The following is a 21,192-nucleotide window of genomic DNA, read 5'->3' as shown; positions in this document are numbered from 1 at the left end:
TGTTCACGCCTAGGCAAGCCTTAGGTAATTACTTAAATAAAACTGGAACTGCCTCTGTTTAATTATCAACTGCTACGACCAGCAGACAGGCCTGATTCGGACTTCATTTCTGAGTTATATAATGAATCTAGTTCTGACTCAAACACCCTGATTTAGGATATAAAATTCAGACCTTAACTGTGTTTAAGTCATGCTGCTTATATGCATTATTTGCGGAGGTATACATGAGCCTTTTAATTGTTTATATGTTTCCCCTCTAAATGCGATTCTACTTGTTTTGTATGTCGCCTTAGCATTTTACCTTTAAACCTAAGAGTCAGCTTAGAACCTCCTTCTTATAGGAATAGTAGTCCTAAATTCCTTCGGGACTGATAGGAATGGGACGGGTAACAGCATGCAATAGAGGTCGAGACCAATCCTCGCTTTAATACCTTCACGGGGTGGGAAGGGTAGATATGGATATGATGACCGGTGCGCTAATACCACGTGTAGCCCCTGTTTTGAGGAGTGATTACCGGGTGTTGCATTGATGTGATCCATATTACAAACAAACTTAGGACCCCTTTTTCATTCACAAGCATGCTTAGATTATAACTCTTTTCAAAACCTTGCTTTTATTGTTTTTCAAACACTTGTTTATTTAAATTTAAAATCCCCTATTATTTGAGCCTTATTTGTTTACTTTCTAATTGCACAAATTCACAAAAAACTATCTGGCCGGGAACCACAGTAGTGGATCCTGAGGGGTGCCTAACACCTTCCCCTTGGGATAATTTCAAGCCCTTACCCTATCTCTGGTTATCAAATGTAGTTGTAGTTGAACCCTATAGGTGCCCTAACGTACCTTACAAATCGTTAGGTGGCGACTCTTCAAAATACCCAATTCCCAAAAGGAAATGAGTCTTTACACCCCATGAATGTCGAAACCTGTACTCCTCCCCGATGGAAGGGGAAGAAAAAAAAAAGGGGGCGCGACACCTTACCCCTACCTAATACAGGTAGAGAGGCTGTTTCCAATAGACCCTCAGCTCAGGAAGGGCCAGAAGAAGAAGAGGAAAGCAAGGAAGGAAGAAATATGGAAGATAAAAGAAAAAGGTAGAGATAAAGGATAAGTGGTACCAAATAATAGCAACAGGGAATACAATACCTGAGGCGAACAAAACCACATAACGTAATAAAAATCTAAGAATATGAAGGGACATGCATGCTACTAAGACTATGGGTGAACAACTATAAACTACCTACTAACCTTCTACCTTAATGCTTGACCTCCACACCCTCCTATCAAGGGTCATGTCCTTAGTGAGCTGAAGCAACGCCATGTCCTGCCTAATCACCTCTCCCCAACCCTAAATGCAAAGTTCCTAAAATTCATCCCCGGGCCCACGTGCTCGTATTCTGGAAATTTTTGAAGAAAGTTGTTACCCATAACCTAAGGATCAAGAATATATGATTTCTACCCCATTCCATAACCATTTTCGTGGTCAAATCTCATTTTTATCCAAAACCTAAATTTTTCTTCTAAACCCTTGTTTTCGCCAAATTTTTACATGTTAATCTAGCCATAATCTATGTATTAAACTCGTGGTGTAGAAATTACTTACCTCAAAGTGCTAGGTGAAAACCCTCTTCCAAAAGCTCCAAAAATCACCCAAGAGATGGAAGGAAATGAGCTAAATGGTCTAAGTCTCGAAATTAATAGTTGTGCACAGGCCTTAGATGTCGCATTTGCGACACCTGGTTAGCAAATGCGACACAATCATCGCAAATGCGAACCCTAGGCTTCCACTGCCTAGGTCGCAAATGCGACCAAGAACTCGCAAATGCGAACCCTCACAGGCTCGCAAATGCGACTGCCTTTATCGCAAATGCGATCCAGGCCCAGGCTAGGCTTATTCGCAATTGCAAAGCTTTCATCGCAAATGCCAAGTTCGCATTTGTGAACATTTTCTCGCATTTGCGAGACCTGCAACCGGTGCCAAGAACACCAGAAAATCTGTGTTCTTCCAACTCCTCCCACACATCCGAAACACACCCGAGGCCCCCGGGACCCCATCCAATCATACCACTCAGTCCCATAACATAACACGGACCTGCTCGAATCCTCAAATCACGTCAAACAATGCTAAAACTATGAATCGCACTCCAATTCAAGCTTAATGAACTTTAAAATTTCAAACTTCTACTTTCGATGCTTAAACCTATCAAATAACGTCTGATTGACCTCAAATTTTGCACACAAGTCATATTCGACATTATGGACCTACTCCAACTTTCGGAATTGGAATCCAGCCCCAACATCAAAAATTCCGCTTCAAGTCAAACTTCTCAAAAACCTTCAAATTTCTAACTTTCGCCAAATGACTCCAAAATGACCTACGGACCTCCAGAATCACCATACGGAGCTATTCCCAGACTCGGAATCCCAAACGGATTTCGATAACACTAAAATGCACTTCAACGCAAACTTATGGAATTCTTCCAAAAATGCTAACTTCCACAATAGGCGTCGAAACGCTCCCGGGTCATCCAAAACCCGATCCGGACATACGCCTAAATCCAAAATCATCATACGAACCTGCTGGAACCTTCAAATCCTGATTCCCAGGTTGTTTACTCAAAAATCCAATCCTTGTGAATTCCTCCAACATAAAGCTTTCGAAAAGAGAATTTTCTCTCCAAATCAACTCCGAACTTCCCGGAATTCAATTCTGACATGCGTACAAGTCATAATACCTGATATGAAGCTGTTTATGGCCTCAAACTACCGAACGATGTGCTAGAGCTCAAAACAACCGGTCGGGTCGTTACATCACTAAAATCCGGTGTTGGCGACAAAGTACCTTAACAGGAGTTGGAGACAAGTGCTTCAACAAAATTGGGTGTTGGTGACAAAGTGCATCAACGAGGGATGAAGACATGCGGTTCATCGAAAGTGAAAGTTGGAGAGAAGTGCTCCAACATAGCAACAAACAAGTCAGACGTATATAACTTTGAATTACGGGAGAATGATGGAAAACTAATGTAAAGTTGTAGTAGGAAACCTTAATTATTTAGGATTTGGTTTATCTAATTCATGTCTAAATAGGATTTGTAGTCAGAATAAATATAGGAATAGACTTTCCCATTTCTATTTAAAATAGGTTTCATACTATTATAAATAGGGATATTCGCAACTTATTTTATGCGTGAAGAAAAGTAGAGGAAATAAAGACTTGTGGAGATCTTTCATAGATTACTAATAAAATATTATTCCTTCATATCATGCACGGCGTAGACATAATGATTGATGTTGGTGTATTGGCGGTGAAAAAGAGCTACACGTAGAATATTAGACTACTGACATGGCATAACACGTAAGAGCAATGATATAGCAATACGTGGCAGTCTTATTTGATAAAATAAGAGAAGGCACGGGAGAAAAACACCCACGAGGTAGAACCGAGCCTAACAGCTGGCAAAGATTGAATCAAGACAGCAGAAAGGGAAGATTCATGAACCATCAATTAATGAGGAGGGGAATCAGAATCGTTACAGAATCTCATAGACAGTTACGATTACCAATTATAACTGGTCATTAATACCATTAAAGCTCATAATGATTTAGCCATAAATGGAAAGAAACATCATGTGTGTAAACCTCTATATAAGGGGAGAGAATTTCACTTGTAAAGACATCTAAGACAATATTGGAATATATTTTACATTACTTTTTTGCTATCCTCGAAATTCTCTATATAGACTTTGTAATCAATCATTTACTTATTTATTCTTGTTCTTTTCCTTCGATATCATTGAGAAAGTGAGACAAAACTTGGTTATCAGAAGCCCGTTTTCTTCTAAAAATAGTCTTTGACCGAAAGATATATTTTTTGGTTAAACAAAATAGTTCAGTTACCGGGAAATCTGATAATATTTTCACTTTGCAAATTCATTTTTCTATCAAACAACCATGTCGACTGCCAACGACAACAACAACCAAAACCAACTGAACCAACAGAATTAACGAGAGGGTGAAACTCCAATCCCTTCACCTAAAAATCTCCCGAACACTCCCGAGAGGGGTCACCTCAAAGATCAACATCACATACGAATAATCAACATGCCGAACACGTCAACAATGACTTCAAGCTTTTGTTAGTGGATTACCAACTGTACCACCAACTCAACCTCTAAACAGCACTACAACCATATAAAACCCACGCTTGGGACTTGCTAATTCAGGCAACAGAGGAACTCCCAGCGAATCTCGCAATGGAAGGTCAGGTACCCCAAATAATTCTGATTTACAAAGTTTAGTATTAACTTTGCAGAAGCAGCTCAAGGAGTAGAATGATCGCATAGAATAGATACCTGGTGTGCTACCCGTGATTAAAGGAGTGGATATTGATAAATATTCTCAAAAACCCTGGAAGCCAAGTGCCGCTCCCTTGCCGATTCCAAAAAAGTTTAAGATGCCCAATATTTCAAAGTATGATGGAACAATCGATCCACGAGATCATGTAACTGCGTTTACAACCCGCGTGAAAGGCAACAATTTAACCAAGCACGAAATTGAGTCACTGCTGGTCAAAATATTTGGCGAAACACTCACAAAAGGATCACTAACATGGTATTCTCTTTACCAAAAAATTCTATAGATTCTTTTGCTGAGCTTGCAGATTCATTTATAAAAGCGTACTCAGAAGCTCAAAAGTTTAAAAGAGGATAAAAGACATCTTTATAATAAAACAAGGAGATACGGAGCTACTCAGGAAATTTGTGGATAGATTTCAACGTGAAAGAATGATGTTACCGCGTGTACCGGATAATTGGGCGGCCATGGCGTTTGCAAGTAATTTAAATGAGAAAAGCTCAGAAGCCACGAGAAGGCTCAAGGAAAGCTTACAAGAATTCCCTACAACAACTTGGAATGATGTTTACAACAGGTATTGCACGAATCTGGGGATAGAGGAAGATGCTATTACTCAGTCACGGAGAAACGAAAGAACAAGTTCGAGGCGACCAGAAACTGAAAAAAGGTCTGGTAAAAACATGTACGAAGCTTACATGGGACCAGTAGGACAGAGTTCATGTTCTAAACATGAAAACCCGAGGTACGGTTCTAGATCAAGTGACAGAGATGCGGGTTCATCATCCAAGTTTAGAAAGGAGCGAGATACGCGGGATAGCATGTTAATACGAAAGCAAAGATTGGTGATTACAGTTTCAATGTTAGCACTTCTGAGTTGGTAGCTGTTTCAAGAAGTATGGGAGATAAGGTGCGGTGGCCAAAAGAAATGAGATCAAACCCTAGCAGAAGAAATCCAGATTTCTGGTGCGAGATTCATAGTGACCACGATCATAAAACAACAGATTACAAATTGCTACAAGGTGAAATATAGCATTTGTTAAAACAAGGTTATTTAACCGATTTGTTCAGTGAGAAGGGTAAGCAAGCCTATATGACAAGAAGCACCCAAACCTCCGTCACCAAAAAGAACGGCTAATGTGATAAGCGGAGGAGAGGAGGTCAATTGTGTGACGTATACGGCTGAAAAAAAGACATCAAAAGTCACAGTTACCCACGGAAAGCGAGTACATCAAGTTTTGGTAGAAGAAAGCATAATGTTTGATTATGTAGACACAGATGGCATGATGATCCCTCACAATGATGCACCGGTATTATCTTTACTTGTACATGATACTAATGTAAAACAAGTTTTGATTGATCCAGGTAGCTCTGTAAATATCATTCTTTTAAGAGTGAAAAACGAGATGCAAACTGATGACAAAATGGTGCCCAAAGCACGTACCTTATGATAAGTGGGGATTTAGCCTATTATTTTCTCTCTTTTACTTGTGTTTTGGGCCAAAAGCGTGAAGGTATTTTCGGAAACTAACTTAATATGCTTGCTTGCAGGGATTGTTTAAAATGAGCCAAAGGAGCCATACCCAACTCATAAAGGGGTCAAAACTTGAACAAAAACCAAGACTGTGCCAACAGATTAGAAACACAGACCGCGCCAAGTTTGTGCAGTTGCGAAAGTATCAACGCAACCGCGAACACTACTTCGAGGTTCGCAAAATAAAGAATCAGAGAGATGGACTTTTGGGCTATAACACGAACGCGGACCGCGTTAGAAAAGTGTGGCCGCGAAAGTACCTGCGCGGCCGCGATTGGAATTTTGCGGACCGCGGTTGCTAAGGTTAAGAGAGTTCATATTTCAAGCTAAAACAAGAAGTGTGGTCCGCTTTATAATTACGCGGCCGCGGAAGACTCCTACGCAACCGCGATGAAAATTACGCGGTCAGCGAAACCATCCTCAACCCAGATCCAGAAGTTAAAAACACGGACCACGATTAGAATTACACAGCTGTAAAAGCAAGAGTGTGGTCGCGGTCAGAATTACGCGGTCGCAAAAACCTCCGCAGGGGTATTTTTGTCCAAAAATTTCAACTTAGTATAAATAGATCTTTTTGTCATTTTTAGGTCAAGTTATGTCTTAGCAGAGCATGTGAGACGGTTGGTTATTCCTTTTTTGGGCAATTTTGTACTAGAATTATCTTTCAACGTTAGATTTCATCTTTTAATCTAGTATTATGAATTTTATATTCATTTCCTCTTTAATTTCTGTTATTTCCATGAGTAGCTAAACTCATAGCTAGGGTTGTGACCCAACCCTAGTATGGGTATTTGATGGGTCTTGAATTTTAGGGCTTGAATGTGTATGGGTTAGTGGTATTTAGCCTAGTTCTTGCTAGAACTATGGAATTAGTGGTTGCAAACACTGATTCATGCCTTTATGACTTAGTCTCTACTTGAGAAAGAGGGACTAAGTCTAGGAAAACTAGGCTAACAAGGAATTGGGGTGAACTCAAGAAATTGATAGCCCCAATTAAAGGGTTAAACCTAGAGATAGTAATACTCGACTTGAGCTAATATTATTTGTATTGCATGAATACCCATTTGGACTTGAGAAAGCCAAATTGGGCAAAATCACTCAAACTACCGAGAGGTATAGAGTGAGTACCCGGGTGTGATAGTTATATTACGACCCCAATTAATCACATGATTGTCCTAGATTCTTGCTACTCGTTAGATATCCACCTAGGTAGAAGTCACTACCCTAGACCCTTTAACCCTTGAAAATCAACAACAAAAATATTATACGTAGTTTCAAATATTGCATACTATAGAATAGCATTAGAGTAGAATCAAACTAAACATGTGTGGAAGTGTAACTAAGAGCAAAACCCGCATCTAGACTTAGATATACATCTTATTCCAAAATAATTAACTCTCTGTGAATTCGATCCCGACCTAGTTGGGTAAAACTGCATCGACCACCCTCGCTACTCAATAGTAGTGCAGGCTTGGACCCGATCAATTTTTGGTGCCATTGCCGGGTAGTTAGATGGTTTTAGAAATATATCTAAGTAGTTGTGTGTTTTGTTTTTCTTTCCTTCCATTTTTTCTAATTTGTGTGTGAATTGCTTTTAGGTACCAAATGGCTCTAAACAACGATGCCCTCCGAAATTTGCCATTGGGGGAGGAGGTAGATGATGATCACGTGGATGAGATTCAACCCAAACCTCAAGTACAAAGGAGAGGTCGTCCACCTAATGACAACATTCCAAACCCTCCCCCACCCCCTCCATGGGCAGCACACCAGGTGTTACCCAATGAAGGCTATGCAAGTGTAATAGCCCGCCCAGGATTAGGGCGGACAACTTTCAAATAACTAATGTCATGCTTACACTGTTGGAACAGTGGGGTTTCTTCACCGGAGCTCCACACCAAAACGCTTATAAGCATCTCAAAGGTTTTGTTGACACGTGCTGGGGGAGCAAGCAAACTAATGTCTCCGAGGATGCGTTGAGGTTGAGGCTTTTCACATTTTCTCTAAGGGGGAGGCTTTGGATTGGCATGAGAGGTTGCCCAACCATTCCATACACACTTTGGATGAGTTTGCCGAGAAGTTCATCTCAAATTTCTTTTCTCCGGGACATATGGCGATGCTATGAGATGAGATCCTTGCTTTTAAACAAGAGCCAAATGAACTGCTTCATGAGATTTAAAGGTATCAAACATTGGTTAAAGAATCTCTGAATAATGATATGACTGAAGCCATGATCCAACAAATATTTTACCGGAGGATCAACACAACAAACCAATGTGTGGTTAACCAACTCACCGGGGGGAACTTCATGAATACGCCATATGCCGAAGCATGTGAAATACTTGATGAGATGGAGGATACTTCTTCGGCGTGGCAAAATAAAGCTAATGTGCCAAAAGGTGGCCCGAATGTTATTTGTGAGCACGTGATTTTTGCCCTAAGTGAATTATTCCCACAAAATGATTTCTTCCATTATTTTGCAATTTTGTGAATTTTGTGTTATTTTCTGTTAATTGTTTTCATTTTATTTGTGCATTTTAATTCATATGAAAAATACAAAATACTTGGCACTTGCATTTAGGGTTTTATTTCACCTTTTAGGATTAATTAGTGATTAGTTTATTTTACAAAAAAATCATAATAATAATAATAATAATAACAAAAATGGTCCTTTTTGCATTTTAGTTTAAATTTGTCTTAGTTTGCTTTTAAATTAGGAATTACCGTATGGGAAATTAGGAAATCTAATTGTAATGTTAATTTGGTTTTGAGTTTTAATTTAGCATTTTAATAAAATCAAAAAAAATAAAAATAGAAAAGGAAAACAAAAATAAATAAAAGCAATAAAAGAAGTAATTACAAAATGAAAAACAAAAGAAAACAATTTTAAAAAAGGGCTGGTCTTAAAACACCCGAATTTGGGCAAAATGGCTGAGCCCAAACAAATTACCCTTGAAAGACCCAGCCCAAACCCGTCATTTACCCGGTCCAAACCCCTGTCCCCTTAAACGACCCCGTTTCGAGCCTCTCAATCCTGGCCGTCAAGGTAATTGGATCAAACGGCCAGGAATTGATCTCCCAGCATATTTAATTTTCCGAATCAATCCCCACCCCCCTTTCTCGTCTCCCTTCATTCTCCAAGTTCAGAGAACATCATGAACCCTAGTTTGAGCCGCCACCAAATTCCACCGGTTCCGGTGGCGGCACCACCGCAAATCAACCCCAGATTAACACCCCTCACTCCCCTCATTCCCAATCTATATTTCGTTTCCCTCGAATCATCACTGAATGCTTCGAACATTGATTCGAAGATCTGACCAAAAACCTTACCTTGTCCAAACGGCCCCAAATTCGTACCCTACACTCCCCTGACCATCCTCACTCCTAATCCCTCAACCAAAATTTCTCGAATCCGAGTAAAACTCGTCGAATTGCGGATCTAGGGTTCATACGGTTCGAGCTTGTTTTGAAAATTTTCAAGGTCGAGTGAGTTCTAGTTAATATTATAGGCCTATTTTTGACGAAATAGAAATATAATATTAACTGGAAGTCAATTTCGAAAGGCATTCTTGTGGAGTCCGAAAATCAGTGAGTTTTCTTTTTAATTTCTTTCTTTCTGTTTTTTTATGTGTTTGATTATCTGTGATGCAATTGTTTGGCTTTGCTTCCAATTCGATTTGAATCCTCAGACCTAGGACGTTTAATTCTTTGGATTAATTTTCATCTATTCAGTTAATTGGTTCATGTTAGCTTAATTTTAATTTTCGTTTTGTTAGTTTAATTGTTAAGCCTTGGTTAATTCTGATTAGTTCGAATTGTTAGTTTAAATTGGATTCGATTCAATTCTGATGTAGTTGTTTATAGTACTTTCTTCGGGTTGTAATTGGATTAGGATTAGTTAGGCTTTCAATAGTTGGTTTTGTGTGTCAAAACAGTATTTGTTTAGTAGTAATTCAGTAATTAGCAATTAGTAGCCATTTGAATTAGTTAAGTATGTTTTGTTCTGTAAATTCAATGTTGGTTCAAGTAGTTATTAGGATTATTTTAGTTAGTCTGGTCATTAATGCTGAGTTCAATTACTAGATTTAATAAGAGTTTAATTGGGATTGTTCTTCAATAGTTGGCAATTCAGAGTTTAGGAAGTTGTTTGGTTATAGCTGTAATTCTAGTTTAAGTGCAGGGGTAGTTTAGGTATGTGGGGGCAAGGGAATCTTTAAATAATTGAATTGGAAGCTACTAGAACTTTCTAGATAAGTTTCAAATCAGATTTTTGGTAACTTAGGGGTGTAACTTGGGTAACAAGTCAGGGAATAAAGGATTAAGTAGGCAAGATAAAAAGAAAAAACTGAAAATAACGTAGGGACTAATGTGTAAAAACTGAAATCTGAGGCTGCACCTTTTGTGCCTATAAAAGGGCATGCTCTTTGCCTTGAGTAACAAGTTTGGGGAGTCTCCAAAACCCCCCTCTAAAAATTCTCTCTCTATAATCTCCAGATCTGAAATCAGATATAAAAAAAAGAGAACAAAAGAAAAGCCAGTAAAAAAACTCAAAAGTACTGTCATATTGCAATTTCTAGGATGATTCTGAGTTTCAGTTGTTGATTTCCCTCTCCTAGCTCGATTTCTAGTAGTTGAAGTTTCAAAGTGTGTTCTGGGTGCATCTTCAAATCCGTTTGGTGTTATTCAAGCTATTTTGATTGGTTTGCTGTTTAATTTGGCGTGAAAACACCTGCTGGGTTCATTTGAAATTATTTCTGGGGTTGAACTACTGCTGGTTGTGATTGTTGTGATCTCTTGTTCGTTACTGCTGCTGATTTCTCCTTTTCCTTGTTGTATTTCAAATTCCAGGTACATATCTTCAAAATTCACCTCATTGTGGCTTCGAATTGGAGTTGAAATGAACTGTTCTTCAGATCTCTACTCATTGAACGTGTTCTGTTGTGAACAAGTAATTAGATGTTAGTTAATGTTAGTCGTTTGGTTGTATTACCTGAACAATAAACACATGACTGTATAATTAGGATTGTTTCCTTTAAAACTTGATTTGGACTGCTCTGGATTTTCGACCTGTAATAGACTGCTGAATTCTATAATCATGTAGTTATTTTTTTTAAACATTAGTCTAGTGTAGCAGGTTCCAATAGCAGTAGGTATACTTAACTTAGTTTAAGTTTAGTTACGAATTATGGTCGAACATATGGGGATAATCATCGTGTGTGCTTCATTTATCTGTTATTAGCATTAATATAGTGTGCTTCGTGAGTAATTGAACCATCAGCTGGTTGGAATTGTAAGAAATGCTTTATCAAAGATCTCCAGTACAGTATATTTAGTTTTATAAATCATATGTGTAGAATCCTGTTTTGTAAATCATAAGACACTAGGCCATTCCTCATGTGTGTTGAATGTTAATTTGGACTTATTTGAAATGCATAATGAAATATCCTTGAATCAATAGTCTACTGTTATTGAAGTGTCATTTATCAATAGTCCATTGGATTCGAATAGCTGCAGGTCTAAGAATTGGCTCCTTGGGTTCAATACTGAGCCAAAGCAAACCAAAATAACCCTTGAATAAAATTTGGGCCCAACGATTTGGCCCAGTTGCTCAACGAAAAACCAAGCTCGTTCAGATAGGAATGGACATTAAAAAGGCCCAAATCGCAGGGCAATTTCATGTTGACAGAAATTGGGTTAATCGGCGAAGCCTAAAAAATACTAAAAGTCAGGATTTATGTTAAGATCCCGGGTCTGAATTTAGTAATATGGTTTTGGGTTTTCTCGTTAGGTAGCATGCTTGAATTAAGAGGTGCGCCTCTTGTTCAAGTGTGGACTTGAACTTGAAAGCCCAAATTCCTTGTTTACTTTAAATAATAGCAACTGATAAAATTGATTAATTAGGATTCTCTAGAGACAAAATTACATAGAAAATTATAGCTTGCTCTAGGATGGCCCTTAAATAAAAATGAGACGAGCCTCGCCGCACAAAACATATAAATTGCGGGGCCCTCATGAAATGCTTATACCAAAATATTTAGAAATTCGGGACGTGCCATTTAGCGAATTTTCATGGCCTTCCGCAAAGTTAACAAGACGCTAACCACTTCAGGCGCGCTTTTTAATAATTTTACCTTCTTAACTACGGGTGTGCATTTCATGCGACCCAAATCCAAATCCCAAAACGTTGAATAAGAGGTGTCAAGGATCCGGGTGCATTTCATGTGACATGATCCAAAAACACGCTCTTAAACGGTGTTCACTTTCATAAAAACTAATTAAAAGCGGTTAAACAATTTTAAAATTGCACTATAGGATGACATGAATTAAAATCAGACTTTAGCCAAATATAGCAGTTGAGCGACCGTGCTAGAACCACGAAACTCGAGAATGCCTAACCCCTTCTCCCGGGTTAACAGAATTCCTTACCCGGATTTCTGGTTCGCGACTGTTAAACAGAGTCAAACCCTTTCCTCGATTCGGGATTCAAACCGGTGACTTGGGACACCATAAATCTCCCAAGTGGCGACTCTGAATCTCTTAATAAATGAATCCCGTTACAGTTTCGATTGTCCTTTAATTGGAAAAAACTCCTTTTATTATACCCTTCGGGGGTGTAGTAGCAGAAAAAGGAGGTATGACATTATTCATTTACACAAGGAGCTTCATGCCCACGGCCAAGTTATATCCGAGTTGACTACTACCATGAACCAATTGGCAAAGCTCAGTTACAACAAGTTCAAGGGCCAAAACAAGTGAAGCCATGGAAGGAGTGAATATGATGGTCAACAAAAGAAGGCAACGAGGTCAACAAGTTCAAAGAAATCCAGATCAATTTGAGCAAAGTGGTAGTGGGTACAATCAAGATGATGTATATGATGATCAAAGTGAAGAGGTTCAATATGTCAACAATTATCAAGGTCAACGGGGCAATATTCCGAATCAACAACAGCGGAGATCACAAAGAAACCAAGGAAATTGGGGCAATCAAGGTCAACAAGGAAATTGGAATAGTGGCAACAACAACAGCCAAGGCAATTGGGGGAACAACAACAATCCAAATTGGGGTAATCAAGGAAATCAAGGCAATTGGGGTGGCAACAATAATAGCAATTGGGGAGGCAATAACAATTAAGGGGTTGGAACAACAATAATCAAGGGAATTGGGGATCGGGCTTTCAAAGGCCCCCGATGTATCAACAACCAAACAACCCGCCTCCATTTCCGTCACAAGGTCCTAGCTCTTTCAACAATGAGATGGGATGGATTGAATCCATGTTCGAGCAAATGATGAAGAAAAATGTCGACTCCGATGCCCAATTGGCCTCCCACAATACTTCTATCCGAAACTTGGAAGTTCAACTTGGCCAAATTTCTCAAGCTTTGAATACTTTCTCTAAGGGGAACTACCAAGTGACACAGTGGTGAACCCGAAGGGTGGGAACAATACGGCCCATGCTAGGGCGGTGATTACAAGAAGTGGTAGAGGTGGAGCTGCTGGTACTTATAATCCAAGAAAGATTGTGAGTGATGATGTGTTAGTGCAAGATGATGATGAGCAAAGCAATGATGTGCAAGTGAATGATGAAGTGAGGATAGACATTTATGACAACGTGGAGGAAACATAAAATGATGTGAACCCGTCTAGGGAACATGTGATAGACATATCGAAAACGGTAGTGCCCAAAGCCGAGGCTCCTTTGCCAAGGCCTCCTCCACCGTAACCTCAAAGGCTTGCAAAGAAAAACAATGAGAATCAGTTCAAGAAATTCATTGATATGATGAAAAGTTTGTCCATAAATGTGCCTTTGGTTGAAGCTCTAGAACAAATACCGGGATATGCCAAGTTCATGAAGGACTTGGTAATGAAGAAGAGATCAATGAACTATGAAATGATCAAAATGACACATCAAGTGAGTGTTATTGTGCACTCCATGGCTCCAAAGTTAGAAGACCCCGGTGCCTTTACAATCCCGTGCACTATTGGTAGTGCCGATTTCGCCAAAGCTTTGTGTGACTTGGGAGCAAGCATTAACTTGGTGCCATATTCTGTATTCAAGACATTGGGGATTGGGCAACCAAGACCTACTTCGGGTGATGTTGCAAATGGTAGACAGGACAATGAAGTGTCCATTAGGGATAATTGATGATGTGTTAGTTCGGGTCGACAAGGTCATACTTCCCGCAAACTTTGTGATACTTGACTGTGAGGTTAACTACGAGGTGCCAATCATATTGGGGAGACCTTTCCTAGCTACAGGGAAGGTCGTAGTTGATGTGGAAGCTGGGGAGCTCACCTTCCGGGTGGGCGATGAAAATGTTATGTTCCATGTTTGCAAGTCAATGAGGCAGCCTAATAGCAACGAAGTGTGTTCGTTTGTGGATCTTGTGACCGAAGTGATTGTTGAAGACACAAGTGCTATGATTAATGTGGAAGACCCATTGGAAGCTATGTTATTGAATCATGATGTGAATGAGGATGAAGGCTTGGTGGAATAGTCAATGCTTTGCAAGGACTGGGTTCATATACATATGAGCCCAGGAAACTTTCTTTGGATCTTGAAAAATGGAAGACTCCACCAGCAAAGCCCTCAATCGAGGAGCCTCCCATATTGGAGTTGAAGCCTTTGCCTTCACACCTCAGGTATGAGTTCTTAGGTCCTTGTTCCACTTTACCTGTTATTCTTTCCTCGTGTTTAACTAACGTGCAGGTAGATGCCACCCTTGCGATGCTCCAAAGGAGGAAGAAGGTTGTGACGACCCAAAGGGTCATCACCTGTTTCCTCATCCGTTCCGTACTTCCGAGGCCTTGAAAACCTCATTTTTTACTTGCCTCGATTTACGTGCGCAGTCCGGGCGCATAGCCGGAAAGCTTTTATGTTGAAATATGTGAATTCTGTGAAAAATTTGAAGAATTTTGATATTAATATGTTTAAGGTTGACTTCGGTCAACATTTTTGGTAAACGAACCCGGACCTGAGATTGGTTCCCGGAAGGTCCGTAGAAAAATATGGGACTCGGGCATGTGCCCGGAGTCGAATTCTGAGATCTAGAGCCCGAGAAATGAATTTTTCTGTGAAATTGTTTTTCTGAAATTAATAAGGAAAATGGAAATGAAAATTTATTAAAAGACTGTGGTATCGGGCTCGTATTTTGGTTCCGACGCCCGGCACAAGTCTTATATATTGTTTAAGCGCTTTCTGTGAAGTTTGGTCGAAATCGGACGTCGTTTGACGTGTTCCCGACCTAATTATCTAAAGTTGGAAGTTTATGAAGTTTGAAATAGAAATGATGAGTTTGAGGCTTGATTCAATGATTTTGATGTTATTTTGGCAATTTGATCGCTCGAGTAAGTTCGTAGGATGTTATTGAGTTAGTGTGTGTGATTGGTTAGGAGCCCCGAGGGCTCGGGAGGGAATTGGAGGTGGTTCAGGGTGTTTTTGCACTTAGAATGGTAGCAGATTTTTCTGCAATTTTTGCTCAGTGATTTCCTCTTACGCGATCGCAATCTTCAGCCTGCGATCGCGTTCCTTTGGCCCTTTGCTCTTTCGCGTTCGCGTACTTGATCACGCGATCGCACTGCCTCAGCACCTCCTTCAATGCGTTCGCACCAGTAGGGTTGCGATTGCATAGACCAAGTTTTTGGACCCCCCAGTAGTTCTTCTACGCGATCGCGCAACCCTCCACGCGATCGCGATGACCAGTCAGTGGTACCCTTCGCGATCGCATCCCTATTTCCGCGATCGCATAGGGCAATTTTGCCCAGCGAATTTTTAAGTTAAAAACAGAACAGTAGCACGGGATTTTTCATAAAGACACACGAAACCCTTTCTTCTCCAAGCACTTAGGCGTCCATTGAAGCTCCCTTTCATCAAAACTTCTTGGGCAAGCATTGTTCAACTTGTTTCCTTCAATTTCCTTCATTAATTAGTGAATTCCTAGCCCTAAAATATGAAATCAAGGTAGAATTATGGGTTTGGGTAGAGTTAGGGTTTGAGAATTTTGGGTGATTCAACCTCAATTTGGGGTCGAATCTTAAAACAAATTATATATTTGCACTCGTAGGGTTATGGGTGATCGGGTTTTGGTCCGAGCCTAGAGTTTGGACCATGTGGGCCCGGTGTCTAATTTTGGTATTTTTGGAATAATGCTAGAAAATTCATATCTAGGCTATGGGATGTTGCCCTTGAGTCTTTATTGATATTATTGAATTAATCATGCCTAGATATCACTGTTTCGGAGTCGGATTGTAGAGGAAAGGCGGTCTTTGAAGGTTGATTGCTATTCTTGGGGCCGAGGTAAGTGTTTGGTTTAACCCTAGCTTGAGGGAATAGGAGTTGAATCTTGTTGTTAATTGCTATGTGATCGAGTACGATGTATAGGCATGGTGACGAGTATCTATACATTGGTGTCTAGCATGACCGTGAGTCCTTATAATGTGATTATCATGATTTGGTTGTGAACTCCATGTTTATTGGAGGATTTCTAGCTGTTGTGAATAACATGTGAACGGTAATATGATCACTTGATTCCTGGGAGCATTGGCTCGAATTGTGATACGAATATTGAAAGTATACGAAAAGACTTGATTCTTTGGAGCGTTGGCTCCAAGTAGTAAAGTGAATTAAAAGATAAGGAAAGTAAGAAAGAGAAAGCGTTGTTGATTATTCCCTCGTCGGGATGTTTGGTTGCATTTGTTGAATTCTTTCCCTTGCCGGGATGTTTGTCAAATATTTGCTTATTTTTATGCCCCTTTATTGTGACTGTTGTTTGGGGAGTCGGGCTGTTAAATGATATTGAGGATCGGGTTGCGCGCCGCAACAATGATATTGAGGATCGGGTTGCACGCCGCAACAATAAAATGTGAGGATCGGGTTGCGCGCCGCAACAATATGATAAATGATATGGGTCGGGTTGCACGCTGCAACAGTGGTATTTGTGGAGCGGGTTGCATGCCGCAACAATAGTAATTATGGAACGGGTTGCACGCCGTAACAGTTATTGAGGCTATGTGTTTGTATTTGAGTATTGATTCTTTATTCTTTGTGAACCTACGCTGTTTTTAGTTGTTACTCTGGATTGTTGTTAATATTGTATCCCCCTTAGCATGTTTCCCCTCCCATGTTGTTAATTGCCTTGTATTCGATTTCCGCTGTATATTTATGACTGCACAGGTTTATGTGGTGTCCGGTCTAGCCTCGTCACTACTCGCCGGGGTTAGGCTAGACACTTACCAGCACATGGGGTCGGTTGTGCTGATGCTACACTTCTGTGCATTTTTGCACAGGTCCAGTTTTTGAGGAGCAGCAGCAGTAGTTCGGAAGCAGGCGATTCATATTCACGAGACTGAGGTAGCCTTGCAGGCGTCCGCAGGCCCGGCGTCTCTTCTCATTGTTTTCTTTTAGACTGTTGCCTCCTTGTTTCGAGACAGACAGCTGTTATATCTCTTTCAGACCTTTGTATTTAGTTTATTCTTAGTGGTTCGTGAGTAATGTGACATCAAATCTTGGGTAGAGGTTGTTTTTGACTATTCCGCGTTTTAAATTCATCATTTTAAGACAGACTTCCGCTATTGTTCTTATTAGACTTTATGTTCTATATTGATGTTATAAACTGCTAAAGATAATTGCTAGTGATGGAAAGGTAATTAAGTTGGCTTGCCTAGCTACCACGAGTAGGCGCCATCACGACTCTGATGGTGGGAAATCCGGATCGTGACAAAGGCAATAGGTTGGACATTGGCGGATAGTCGGGGCATAAGCCCCGCCTTTTGCATGCACAAAATCATATTGGAGGTGGATGTCAAACCCTCCGTGGAACATCAAAGAAGGTTGAATGAGGCCATGAAACAGGTCGTCAAGAAAGAGGTCGTCAAATGGTTGGATGCTGGGGTGGTCTACCCCATTTCTGATAGTTCATGGACTTCACCAGTAAAATGTGTCCCAAAGAAGGGGGAATGACTGTGATTACAAATGACAACAATGAGTTGATCCCCACAAGAACTGTCATCGGTTGGAGGGTATGCATGGATTATAAGAAGCTCAACAAAGTGACTCGGAAAGACTATTTTGCGCTTCCATTTCTTGATCAAATGTTGGATAGGTTAGTCGGACGTGCTTATTATTGTTTCCTGGATGGGTATTCCAGATATAATTAGATTCTCATTGCACCTGAAGACCAAGAAAAGACTACCTTCACTTGTCCATGTAGCACATTTGCTTTCTCAAGGATGTCGTTTGGTTTATGTAATGCACCAGCTACTTTTCAACGGTGTATGATGGCAATATTCATGGATATGGTGGAGGGATTCCTCGAGGTTTTCGTCGATGATTTCTCTGTTTTGGGGGATTCTTTTGATGAGTGTTTGGATAATCTTGATAAAGTCTTAGCACATTGTGAAGAAACTAACTTGGTGCATAATTGGGAGAAGTGTCACTTTATGGTTGAGAAGGGCATTGTCCTCGCCATAAGATCTCCAAGAATGGTATTGAAGTGGATAAAGCAAAAATTGAAGTGATATCAAAACTCCCTCCTCCTACTTCCGTCAAAGGAGTGAGGAGCTTTCTAGGTCATGCGGGGTTTTACCGTCGGTTCATCAAGGATTTCTCAAACGTGGTGAACCCCTTCTGCATGTTGTTGGAAAAAGATGCAAAATTTGTGTTCAATGATGATTGTATGAAGGCATTTGAGCTACTCAAGTATAATTTGACCACCACTCCCATCATTACCGCACCAAATTGAAGCTTACCATTTGAGCTCGTATGTGATGCTAGCGATGTGGCGGTAGGAGCGGTTTTGGGGAAAAGAATCAATAAAATATTCCATCCGGTCTACTATGCTTGTAAGACCATGAACGACGCCCAAGTCAACTATACGGTGACCGAGAAAGAACTCTTAGCCATTGTCTTTGCTATGGAAAAGTTCCGGCAGTACCTCATGGGTACCAAAGTGAATTTTCACACCGATCACGCGGCACTTCGTTATTTGATGAGTAAGAAGGATTCAAAGGCTAGATTGATGAGGTAGGTACTTCTTCTACAAGATTTTGATCTTGAAATCATAGACCGAAAAGGGAGTGAGAATCAAGTGGCGGACAACTTGTCCCGTTTGGAAGAGGAGGGACGGCCCCATGATGGACTTGAGATCAATGATTCGTTTCTGGATGAACAACTCATTTCCTTGTCTTTGATCGGGATGCCTTGGTTTGCCGATGTCGCTAACTATCTTGTGAGTGGAATTGTGCCGAATGATTTCTCTTCAAACCAAAGAAATAAGCTCAAACGGGGCTGCTTGGATTACCATTGGGATGAGCCATATCTTTTCAAAATTTGCACCGATGGTGTTATCCGGAGATGTGTTCTAGAAGAGAAGCAATTGGTATTCTTGAAGCTTGCCATTCCTCGCCCTATGGTGGTCACCATGGTGGGGNGAGGCATCGCGTTCGCGATGGTGGGGTCACGTTCGCGAAGAGGAAGTTTGGTCAGCGGAATTTTGTGCTTCGCGAACGCGAGGCTTTGGCCGCGTTCGTGAAGGAGGATTTTCAAGCCTGGCAGAATGTTTAAAGGGTCGTCTTGTCCGCGAATGTGGGTCTATTTTCACCCATAGCTGCTCGTTTTTGGAGGTTTTTGAAGGAGATTGAAGAGGGATAAGGGGAATCGTTGGGAGGTAAGATTCTTGGACTAAAAACTCGATTATTATGTGAATTTCACCTAGAAAATCATGAAAACTAAGCCTAGAATTGAAGAACTAGGGCTTGAGAAATTGGACTTTTGAATTGGGATTTGAAGGACCATATGGGGTCGGATTTGAACACTTTTGATATGTATGAACTCGTGGGAAGATAAGGAACCTATTGATGTAAATATTTCTGAGTTTCGAGAAGTGGGCCCGGGGCTCGGGTTTTGGTAATTTCGAGATTTGTGCCCTTTATTAATTGTTTTCGCTTGGGTTTTGTTCCCTTAGATATCTTGTGAGTGGAATTGTGCCGAATGATTTCTCTTCAAACCAAAGAAATAAGCTCAAACGGGGCTGCTTGGATTACCATTGGGATGAGCCATATCTTTTCAAAATTTGCACCGATGGTGTTATCCGGAGATGTGTTCTAGAAGAAGAGCAATTGGGTATTCTTGAAGCTTGCCATTCCTCGCCCTATGGTGGTCACCATGGTGGGGCGAGAACTGCTACAAAGGTCCTAAGCTGTGGAGATTCTATTGGCCTACCTTGTACAAAGATGCTAGCGAGTTTGTTAAGCGGTGTGATGATTGACAAAGGGCCGGTGGGATTTCCAAGAACAATGAGATGTCTCTCACAACCATCCTTGAGATTGACATTTTTGATGTATGGGGCATCGACTTTATGTGTCCATTTGTGAGTTCGTGTGAGAACACCTATATTCTTGTTGTTGTGGATTACGTTTCCAAATGGGTTAAAGCTGTGGCTTTTCCTAACAATGAAGCACGGAGTGTGGTGGCTTTCTTGAAGAAAAATATATTCACAAGGTTCGGCACCCCAAGGGCCAGCATTAGTGATGGGGATTCTCATTTTTGTAACAAAGCCTTTAACACTTTACTCTCCAAATATGGTGTCACTCACAAGGTGTCAACTCCCTATCACCCCCAGGCAAGTGGAAAAGTTGAGGTCTCCAACAGGGAGATCAAGAGTATTCTATCCAAGATTGCCAATGCAAACTGGACTGATTGGTCAAGGAAACTTGACGATGCTTTATGGGCCTATAGAACAGCTTACAAGACTCCAATTGGTATATCTCCGAATCGTTTGGTGTTTGAGAAAGCATGTCACCTCCCGGTGGAATTAGATCATAAGGCCATGTGGGCGTTGAAGTAGTTGAACCTAGAGTGGGATGTAGCTGCCAATCTTCGGGTGAAGCAATTGAATGAACTTGATGAGTTCCGATTCCATGCTTACTCCAGTTCGTCCTTGTATAAGTACAAGATGAAGTACCTACATGATAAGTATATCCGGAACAAAGAATTCAAAGAAGGTGACCTTGTTCTCTTATTCAACTCTCAATTACGGATGTTTCCGGGAAAGCTAAAGTCAAAATGGAGCGGTCCCTTTGAAGTGATGCATGTAACTCCTTTTGGCGCTCTAGTTTTGAAAAATAAGAATGGTGAGATCTTTAGAGTCAATGGGCACCGGGTGAAGCATTACCTTGGTAAGGTTGATGATAGCCATGTTGTGGCATTGATCCACTTCAAGTGAATGATGGTAACATGTGTCGTGCCGCGACGTTAAATCAGGCGCTTCTTGCGAGGCAACCCATGTGTTTTTTTTCTATTGATTTTCTTCTTAG

The 21,192-nt window shown here is 40.6% G+C and overlaps 1 protein-coding gene across 1 annotated transcript; it reads left to right on the top strand.

The window, feature by feature from the left end:
• Positions 18,109 to 19,441, top strand: LOC109221450. Its single transcript, XM_019385938.1, has 2 exons — positions 18,109 to 18,363; positions 19,232 to 19,441. Exons 1-2 carry the CDS (start codon positions 18,109 to 18,111, stop codon positions 19,439 to 19,441), a joined length of 465 nt encoding a protein of 154 aa, XP_019241483.1.

The sequence above is a fragment of the Nicotiana attenuata genome, chromosome 2 (genome assembly GCF_001879085.1).
Source record: "Nicotiana attenuata strain UT chromosome 2, NIATTr2, whole genome shotgun sequence".
NCBI lineage: Eukaryota > Viridiplantae > Streptophyta > Magnoliopsida > Solanales > Solanaceae > Nicotiana > Nicotiana attenuata.
This window is presented reverse-complemented; position numbering and strand designations above follow the sequence as displayed.